Genomic DNA, 11,082 nt, shown 5'->3' with positions numbered 1-11,082 from the left:
TTTTTCAGTTTTGGTGGCATGTTATTATGGCTCAGAGTCCCAACAGTCAGTCTTGTGCATGATTTTCGGTAGATTGGCTAGAGATGGGGAATTAGAAATTATCCATCCACACAGTCCAGCCTTGTTTCAGGAGAGGTTCTACCAGTTTCAGGACAATGGCTGAAGTTTTATTGGTGTCTGCTGTGGTCAAGGGGGAGTCAAGTGCTTATCATTGCCTGTATATACAAGGAAGGACCATAAATACCCCATGGTGGAGTCACACAACTCATAAGTTTTAATTCCAAATTTGGATGCCTTGAGAAGGGGGTACTGTTTGCAAGACAGATGGCCTTTCCAAAGTGTCAATGATTCATCAACTGAAATGTCCTGGTTTGGGAGATACGGTTCCTGAAATTTGTTATTAAGATGTGAAATAACTGGGAAAATTTTGAAAAGTATTTCTGGTCCTTCAAAAGTTCCGATGTTTTCATTGTCATCGAAATGCAAATATTTACACATTAACTCCAGTCTGTCTCGTGTTATAATGCCTCTAAATCTCAGTGTGGAAATTACTCTTTTCGTAGTAAAATATGACCGAATAGTAGGTTTCTGTATAATGCCCATGAGCAGGAACAAACCCAACACAACATAAATCTCTCCCTCTTTCACAGTTTTCCATGCCCTAACATGCGACCTGACTGATAGTTCATGCGCACATAGGAACTGCTCCGTGTATCTGTTTGTTTCTGTGCCTATAGTATCAGTAAGTTCTTTGTTGAAAAAACTCAGAAACATCCACAATTTCCGTGAATGTTTTGCAGGACCTCGAGCTCTGACACTACCCTTGAAATTTTCCCACTGTCCCCTATAGTTCTCCATATTCTCCCAAATGAAGTCTTGAGTAACACTGTCATCATCTTCATCACTGCCCTCATTTCCCACAGCAACAAGCAAGGCACGATCATCTAACTCAGTGGTTCTCAAACTGTGGGGCGCAACCCCAATGGGGGAGGGCGTGAAGGGCTTGAAGGGGGGCGCAGCATACTTTCTTACAGATAAAAATTAAAACTGCCCTAAATCAATTAAAATAGTAACAAAAAATAAAAATACATATAGAAAAACTTTTGATGAGTACAGGCTTTAATTATCATGAATTTCAAAATAACTAATAATTATTCTCTTTACCAGCAATTATAAAACGCGTATGCCAGAGACAGCGTTGATAGTTCGGCAGCAGCCACATCCTCTGCAATCTAGAATTTTTAAAGTGCTGCGTGAGGAAATGGGTGCCGAACACACTGCTCTGTAGTTTTTTAGTGATGCTCGATGGCTTTCAAGAGGCAAGATATTAAAGAGAATGTTTAAGCTGAGGCATGAGATGTTCTGTTTTTTAAATGGGGAAAATCACTCTGGCAGACAGTTTCAGCAACAAGGATTTTTTATTGAAAATGGCATACCTCACAGATATATTTGAGAAACTAAATATCCTCAACACTTCACTTCAAGGGAATGAGGCAACTGTACTTTCTAGGAATGACAAAGTGAAAGCATTCATGAGAAAATTAGAGCTCTGGAGAAAGAGTATGGAAAGTGACATGCTAGACATGTTCCCTACTCTGGTGTCCATGGTACAAGACACTGATAATCCAGTGCTTCCAATGGACATAAAAAGCTGCCTAATTGATCATCTGATAATGTTGAAAGTTCATTTCGATGAATAATTTACAATGATTTTGATAAATTTAATTGGGTTAAAAATCCATTTGAAAATGCTCCTGGGCCATCATCTCAGAATGTAAATGAGCAAGAACAACTCATCGATCTCACTAATGATACTTCATTAAAAAGTAAATTTAAGTAATTGTCTTTGCTGGAGTTCTGGATACATATTGTGCATGGAATTCCAAACACTGAGCCAAAAGGCATTAAAATCCTGATTCCTTTTGCAACAACTTACTTATGCGAGACAGGCTTTTCTACTGTGGCAGCTATAAAGTCAAAATATCGTTCAAGGCTAAATATTGCTAAAGAAGTTGGAGTGGCCATTTCTGATATTACTCCACGTTTTGATAAAATTTGTTCTCAAAAGCAGGCCCATCCATCACACTGAACTTTGACGTTTAAATGTTTGATGTTCTTTGCAGAAAAAATTTAAATACTTGTTAGTTAAATATCGTTTCATTTCAGTACATATTTTGGTTAATTGCAAGTGTTAAAACTAATTTTTATTGTAGGCCTAGTATTGTGATACTTTAAGTTTGAGTAAGAAAACTGCTAAATAGTATGTAGAAAAACACAAAATAAACTGAATAAAACGTCAAACATACCATGACTTATATTTTGATAAAAAAAACAGGCTGGGGGCCTGAGAGTATTTACTCTTCTCAGGGGGGCCTCAGAGGTAAAAAGTTTGAGAACCATTGATCTGTCTCATTCTCAGTGTCAAAATCTGAACCTGACAGACTTTGCTCAGAATTGCTTTGAAGCAAATATTCCAACTCTTCCTCAATCAGCACAGCTAAATGTTTCTTGCTTGAGCTAGCCATAGCTGTTACATGCGAACTGCATGATTCTATTTATGGAACAAAGGGGAATGTAGAAAGAGGCATTCATATAGGAAGCTGTTCAATGTATCCAACATAGCAGTCATAACAAACTTCTTTTAAAGTCAACATCACATACCCTACATATTGTAAGCTCTACACGTGCTTTCTCGGTTTCTCGCATTTACAAATTCCAATGTAGAAGCAGCACTTGTCAAATTCTGCTTGAAGAGAATCAAATTTCAATTCTATCAACATGCACAGAGAGCACACACTATTGAACTAGCATATTTATTTCAATACTATTCCAGTAACAGAGCGCACTACGTGGCAAAGTACAAAACTTCTTCAAAGAAATCGAATGAAATGCAAATCACATGGGAAGTTCAAAGTGGGACAGTGAATATATGAAATGATAGCCAGAAACGTCCTCTTTAATTTCATATCAACAGTATTACTTTACATGAAAAACAAGCGCTGAAACTTAGCACTACACTAAGCGTACAGTGCACTGACCCGGCCAGCATGTGACAGAAACTGCTGGTGTAGAAGACACCGAGCCCGGCACAGAAGGGTTAATGAACATGACCATGTTAGGTCAGTCCCTTGTCACGATGGCATGGCATATTCTCAGGTTGCGAATGGAGGAGACGGCCTCTAGATATGGAGGGTAGCTGTGAATATATGGAATAAGTAGTCACAGATGGCCAAGAAAAGATGGTCCTCCAGGTTGGGGGTTGGTTGTGGGGCTAAGTTTGTTACAAAATGACACAAAGGGTCTTGGACCTCAACACATTCTTTGAATGAACAACAGAAGCTAAAGTAAATGGACATAATACAAGGGGTTCAATCATCGAGGAAACTGGGGAAGTAGCACGAGTCAGATACAGTATTTCTCACAGATTTCTGCTGTAACTGCCAATAGGGGAATGCGTAGAGTGGATGGATCGTTTCTCTTTGACTGTCCCTCACATCAGTTTCCGTACATGCACACATTTATAAGAACACTGTAAAAAGATAACACAAACTTACCTAGCTTTATAACAGGTGCTGAAAGTGACCCCCTTCTGCTTGCATTGCACAAATAAATTATGTGACTCCTTCTGAAGTTGGTCCATGGTAATTGAACTAATTACATGTGTTATTTCATTCTCTTACATTATATGGGTGAAAACACCAGTTTTTGTGCTAAGCGTCTTAACAATTTTCAAGGACTGATCTGTAGTTGTGCCACAATATCCCAAACTTTTTCTTCAGTTAGAACAGTCCTCTTTGATTGCTTCTTTATGTCACGCACTGAACCTGTGGCCTGCCACCTTTTCACACACGACTTTTTGGGAACTAGTGGATCAGGATATTTATGATGAAACATACTGATACATTTTCTGTAAGTTTTTTTTCCTTGGAAAATTTTTGACAATAAACAAACACTGTTGAGTAGTGAACTTCATTTCAGTATAAATGTCGACTGCCTATCGAAATCTCTAACACAGACTGACTATTACTGCAACTTAACTGCAGTGACAAGATAACCCCACCTGCCAGTGTACGTTTATCAGCGCTAATGACTCATTCTGCTATTGGGAGTTACAGCAGCAGTCTGTAAGGAATTTTGGGTGCAGTAAGTGACAGCAAAGTTTCCTCAATCCTTTAATGCAATTTAATTGCGACAAGGAATGTGAGAAGTATGTATAGGGCAGGTTCACCCAGGGCAGTGGCAGAAAAAATATCAAAATATAAGTTGCAGTTAGTGTGAGTCCAGGAGCTCAGATGGGACGGAGGTGGCACTGAACCAGTAGGCGAATATACATTTTGCTATGGAAAAGGGAATGAGAATCATGAGTTAGGTACAGATTTTTCATACATAAGAGAATCATATCGGTAGTTAAGAGGATAGAGTTTGTTAGTTGTACACGATACTAAGAGGTCACTGATGGGATATCGTTCTGAACGTTCATGAAACCAACAGAGGATAAAATCAATGATATAAAGGACATGTTCTCAGCCACGACATAGCTCAAGCGGTTAGCTACTGGCTTCCCACAGTGGCGGTCCGGGTTCGATCCCGGGTCTGGTCAAGTGGGATTTGTGGTGGACAAAGTGGCGCTGGGGCAGGTTTTCTCCAAGTACTTCGGTTTCCCCTGCCAATCTTCATTCCACCAATTGCTCCACAATCACCCTCAACTATCATCTGGTGCTGGTACAATAGGCCAGAACTGGCTGCAGTACAAGGGACTTAGTCCCACCCTACTGGCAATAGAAGAAAGGACAGGTTGTACGAGGAACTAGAACATGTATTTAATAGATTCTCGAAGTATCGCATGAAAATCTTGTTAGGACATTTCAGTGCCATAGAAGCTAGCAAAGAAGTTTTCAAACCAACAATTGGGAATGTGAGTTTTGCACAAAAGTAATAATGATAATGGCATTGCAGTAGTAAATCCTGCCACATCCAAAAATCTTATTGTCAAAAGTACAATGTTCCCACATCATCACACTCAGATTTACTGGGATATCTCCTCACGGAAAGACACACAACCAAATTGACCATATTTTGGTAGATTGGAGGTGGCATTCAAGTAGACTTGAAGTCCGATCATTCAGGGCAGCAGATTGTGATACTGACCACTACCTGGTGGTGGCAAAAGTTAGGGAAAAATTACTTCTTCCCCCTCCTCTTGCTCCCACTTTGGAGCATAGGGCTGATTTCTCAGTTTCTTTATCGCTCTACAGATGGTAGGATTCCTTGTTCAGGCGATCAGCTCATCACAAGGCCTCTACCTAAACACAGGACAACACAAACACAGAATAAATGCATACACACTGAACATCCATGTCTTGTGTAGGATTTGAACCCAAGATCGCAGCTTCTGAGTGACCAAAGACAGTTCATGCCCTAGACCACTCGGCTACCATGACCAGCAGGGAGAGCCTGGCAGTGAGAAAAAACAGCAAACTGTTCATATGGAGAGGTTCAATCCCAGGAAATTAAACGAGGTAGAGGGTAAAGAGCAGTTTCATGTTGAAATCTCAAATAGGTTCGCAGCTTTGGAAAACTTAGACACTGAGGTGGACATTAGTAGAGCTTGGGAAGCTACAAGGTGGTGCACAAAATGATCCGGTATTTGATCTGTTAATAAAATCCCCCCCCCAAATCACAATACTAGATACTAACTACTGTCACAGTTTTCTCCAACCTCCCATCACTTCATCTCTTCAATCCAGATATTCTCATCACCCTGTTTTCCTCCCTTAATGTCAGAGACCACATATCATGCCCATACAGAACCACAGGCCAAATCATACTTTTGTATATTCTAATTTGTATTATTTTAGACAGCAGACAAGAAGATGAAAGTTTCTGAACTGAATGGCAGCAAACATTACCTCAATTCAACCTCCTCTTCATTTCCTCCTGAAACAGGTTCTCATTTGTTATAGTCATTCCCAAATATCTGAACTCTGCCACATTTTCAAAACTTGTATTAGCTGTTTTGTGTCTTCATTTCGATAAAGAAAAACACAGAAACTTTAGTTGATGCTAGTAAGAAGGTTGGCCTAAAAGTAAACAGAGAAAACTAAGTACGAAGGTTAGAACTTTAATAGTGGCAACTATTTATTTACAACTGATACAAAATAGATGCATGTTTCAAAGTTCTACTGTCCTTCAATATAGTCAGCAGCATTGTGTACAACCTGTTGCCAGCGATGTGGAAGTCGTAGGATACCTTTAGCAGCACCTGTTGTGTTGATAGTTTGAATGGAGTTGTCTGCTGCCTGAAGAATCTCTGGAACAGTTCTGATGCGAATGCTCGAAGTGGTTCCTTCATCTTAGGATCAAGTCGAAGTCACAAGGGCTTAAATCCGGGGAGTATTGTGGATGGTACAGCACTTCCCAGCCCCATCAATCGAACAAATCAGCCACAGCTTGCCATTTCTGCATTTCTGTCAAATCCTGCAGAACCCATCGCGATGCAATTTTTCTCATGCCCAGGCATTCCTTCAGAATGTGAAGCACACTCATATGCAACAATCCTGTCTCTCGGGCCATCTCACGAATCGTATGGCATCGATCACTCTCCAGTAACATGGAAACAGCATACACTTCNGTGGTGTTTAACTTTGTGCTTGTTGTCAGTTACTTGGTGTTTGTGCTGTATGTGCACTGCAAAACTACTAGCAAATGAGAAGTTATAATGAATTAATCAGTGGATAGTATAAGAAGAGTTAAAAATCCCTGGAGCATTACATTAGAAACAGACCTTGGAAAATGCAGCCGAGACGTAGTAATTGGTTTGCAGATACTTGCTGTATTGTAATATTTGAGGCTTTCACGTCGGTGACTATGAAGAAAGCAGTCTTCTGGGATTTGGCACCGTGTATATGTGTATATTATTTTNATGCACGTGCTGTGGGAAAGGAGAGTCCATTTGCTCTGAGGTAAGGGTAGGTATGTAACCAACATGTGGTATAAGCGATATTATTTGGTTCCATTGCATGGCATCTCTACAACAGTGTTGCCACTATTAAAGTTCCAACCCTCATATATGTTGCTATCTCATCACCAGAATGCAGAGCAAAATCATGATATAAAGATAGGTAACAGATGTTTTGAAAAAGTGGCATAGTTCAGATATTTTGGATTGACTGTAAAGATTCAAAACCTCATTTAGGGGGAAATTAAGAGGAGGTTGACTTCAGGTAATACTTGCTACCATTCAGTCCAGAATCTTTTGTCTTCTTATCTGCTGTCTAAAACATAAAAATTGGAATATACAAAACTGAAATTTTGCCTGTGGTTCTGTATTGGTGAAAAACTTGGTTTTAACATTAAGGGAGAACATAGACTGAGGGTGTTTGAGAACACGATGTGTGAGGAGATTATTTTGACTGAAGAGAGATGCAGTGACAGGAGATTGGAGGAAACTGCATGATGAGGAGGTTCATAGTTTCTACTCTTTAGGATGAGATGTATAGGAAGACCAAGATGTAAGTGGGTGGAAAATGTTAAAATGGATATTAGAGTGATAAAATTGGGTGATATGGACTAGATGGATCTGGCTCATGATAGGTACCAGTGGAGGGCTCTTGTGAACATGGTAATATACCTTCTGGTTCCATAAAGCACTGGGAAGTTTTTGAGTAGCTGCGCAATTGGCATCTTCTCAAGGACTCAGCTTCATGAACATGATGAACATCAAAGAAAATTTTTACTTATTTATACACAAGGAGGTTCTTACTGGACCAGTTCATGACTCTGCTTCACAATGTCTGGTGCGCTGCAGCTGCAAAATGCATACAAATTTTGCCGATGAATCAATATGCCTGTGGCCAGTAGCGTTCAGAATGAAGTAATTCAAGTCTGCCCATTGTATTTTTCTCAGTAAGCACTCAGCACATATTTTTGTTTCTTTCCTGTTAAGAGTCTTGTTAATCAAAGTTTATTGACCAAATTGTGAATTGTTTGTCTGCTGCAAACAGTTTCATCATGAAATTGTCACCAGCATTTTCTGGCTGATTTGTGTTTGATGTAGGTGTCATACAGAATACACATTTCTCCAAAGTATACTGCATCATGATGAAATACAGTGCTAAGTGTTTGTAACTGAGAATACATGGCTAATGGTGCTGATTACTACTGCCTTGAAACATAATGCCATCAAGCAGTCCACAAAGTTAATAACTTCCCTTAATTCCAAACATTATCAGCCATCAGGTGTGCTGATTCTTTGGCAAAATTTGTATTTGATTTACAGCCAATGCTGCACCATTCACTTTGAAATGGAGAGAGCCATGAACTGCTCAACAATGGTAAGAACCTCTCTGTACAAATATGATAAGATACATCTACTCAAAGATAAACACAACAAAGGCAAAAAACATTATTCAGTATAGTACGAAAGGCACTTCATATATAATGCCACCTATTTTTTTGTGTTAATCTGTAACATCTGAGCTGTATGTCAGTGGTGTTGTAGTAAAGGTTGAACCTTCCCGCCAATGTACTGTGAGTTTGGTTGTCGTGCAGCAGATAGTGACAGCAGAGCAGTCTACCAGAATGGTACCTGACATAGAAGTGCATACAAAACAGAAATGTGTTATTGAATTTCTCACTGCCAAACAAATTGCAACAATTGGCATCCAGCAACACTTGCTAAAGTTGTATGGAGACGATACAGTGGATGGCTGCACAGTGAGGTGGTGGGTAGTGCATTTCAACAGTGGCGAAAGTGAAGTGCATGACAAACCACGCCCTGGACATGCCTGCTCAGCTGTCACTCCTCACAATGAACAGCGTCTCGATCAGCTCATCCATACAGATCAGCAGATAATGACCAGGGAGCTGTGTGCACGGCTTAATATCTGTAATGCATTGGAAACAATGTTAGGGAAGCTGGATTATCGCAAAGTTTGTTCCAGATGGGTCCTGCGGATGCTTACACAGGGCCAAAAAACTGATTGAATGGAAGTCTTTCAGGACCTGTTGCACCAGTTTGAAGCTGAAGGTGACAAGTTTCTGGACAGCATGATCACCGGAGATGAGACGTGGTGTCACCACTACGAGATGGAATCCAAAAGACAGTCCATGGACATCCGCATTCCCCAAGAAAAAAGAAGTTCAATACAGATATCGGCAGAGAAAGAGATGTGCATGGTCTTTTGGGATAGGCAGGGTGTCATTTTGTTGGATTTCTTGGAGCCTGGTGAGACTGTCAATTCTGAACGCTGCAAGACGATGCTGACTAAGTGAAAGCCTGCATTTCCCAAGTCAGGCCAGAGAAGCAGACAACCTTTCACTTTCAAAACAATAATGCTAGACCCCATACCAGTTTGGCGACCATCGCGCACATCGCAAAGTTTGGCTGGACTGTTCTGCCATATCCACCTTATGGCTTCAATTTAGGACCTTAAGACTTCCATCTCTTTGGGCCTGTGAAAGATGGACTACATGGGCAACATTTTCCAGACAACGATGCTGTCATTGCAGCTGTGAGAAAGTGGCTTGCCTCTGCTGGTGCCCGCTTTTACGAGCGTGGCATACAGGCTCTTCTTCATCGCTGGCAAAAGTGCATAATGAATGGTGGTGATTATGTGGAAAAATAACTGAGTAGGTGAAATCTTGCTCTATTTAACTGTGTTATTATGCTTTCTGTATCTGTTGTAGTTATCATTAAAAAAAAATAGGAGGCATTATATACGGAACACTCCTTGTAGTTGCACAAGGTAAGATACTCTTAACTGTATGTTAAACCATCTATCTTCCTGTCAGTACCACCCCAGACACTAACCTCAACACAAGCTAAAGAGAAATAGCTAATTAGACTGTGTTATGTTTGCATACTTACACAATAATACTGTATATCGTCATATTCTGCACAAAAAAAGGAAACCAGAATATCTACAAAATTACACACCCCCTTGGCAGTTATACATAAGCAAAGAACTTACTGATATGTTGGGATTTTGGACTTTATCCATCGTCCTGGTTTTTAAGATAACAAATAAAAACACGACGTTTCGGAAACTGGATCTGTTTCCGTCCTCAGGTGAAGGAAAACACCTATTCAGTTGGGTCCCTTAGAAAGAGCTAGCCTCAGTCACTGGACCTCAATCGCGTCCAGTGATTGAGGCTAGCTCTTTCTAAGGGACCCAACTGAATAGGTGTTTTCCTTCACCTGAGGACGGAAACAGATCCAGTTTCCGAAACGTGTTTTTATTTGTTATCTTAAAAACCAGGACGATGGATAAAGTCCAAAATCCCAACATATCAGTGTGTTATACACCATCGTCAGAATCCTATAGTAAAGAACTTACTAGTTATCATCATTAACCATGATCCTTTCTCTGGTGATTCTGGCAGGATTGAATGTGAATTGGAAGTAGTGTTAACATGCTATAAAGAAATTTTATGAGCAAAAGTGTGAGTGCGCATGCACATGCACTCTCTCTCTCTCTCTCTCTCATTCTATATGACAGACACAGAATATAAAGTTATTGTTCTGTATACTTTGAAAGATAAGGATAGTCGCAAACACATGGTACTTATGTATTAAATTTGTATGTGTAAAGTATTGTTATTTTAAAAAAGTATGGTCATTAGTTTAGAATGGCTGCAGGAGTTGATTTTCTGTTCGTTGGATTCAGATTCCTTTTTTAATATATTTCATGGATGGCATGCTACCTTCTCACTTTACAGACATGTGGTAACCTCTACTGTAGCAGTCCGTATTAACTCTTGTTTACATTATTTTTTGCGGGTGAAACTTTCCCTATTAAGGGGATTCACTTCAAGTGGCATATTTGCAGTCCCAATTAACCATAGATAACCAGGACCTACTGTACCGCCATTGCATGCAGCTGCCAGTGAAGCTGTGTTCCTTTTGAGTTTGTCAGCAGAACAACCTCTGGGTGGTAATGTTTCTGGCTTTAGCCTTTCATCTCATCCTGGCAAGAATGTGGACCAACACAGCATAACGAATTGCAGTCAGTTCAGCCTTGGTATTCTGGTGTGGCAGTCATTTGGTTCTATCAGGAAGCAGGAAATTATGCTTACATGTTT

At 40.1% G+C, this 11,082-nt stretch overlaps 1 protein-coding gene across 1 annotated transcript in view; it reads left to right on the top strand.

The window, feature by feature from the left end:
- Window positions 1-5,372: 5,372 nt before the first annotated feature.
- LOC111868689 (gastrula zinc finger protein XlCGF7.1-like) overlaps window positions 5,373-11,082 on the top strand; it is a 7,706-nt gene continuing 1,996 nt past the window's right edge. Inside the window, exon 1 of the mRNA XM_033753137.1 lies at window positions 5,373-5,519. Coding sequence (XP_033609028.1) covers window positions 5,487-5,519 — 33 coding nt within the window. The 5' untranslated portion in view covers window positions 5,373-5,486. The remainder of the gene's footprint in view (window positions 5,520-11,082) is intronic.

Source organism: Cryptotermes secundus, unplaced genomic scaffold (genome assembly GCF_002891405.2).
Source record: "Cryptotermes secundus unplaced genomic scaffold, Csec_1.0 scaffold994, whole genome shotgun sequence".
NCBI classification, from domain to species: Eukaryota; Metazoa; Arthropoda; class Insecta; order Blattodea; family Kalotermitidae; genus Cryptotermes; species Cryptotermes secundus.
The sequence above is the reverse complement of the archived record's forward strand: the minus strand, read 5'-3'. Positions and strand labels throughout refer to the sequence as shown.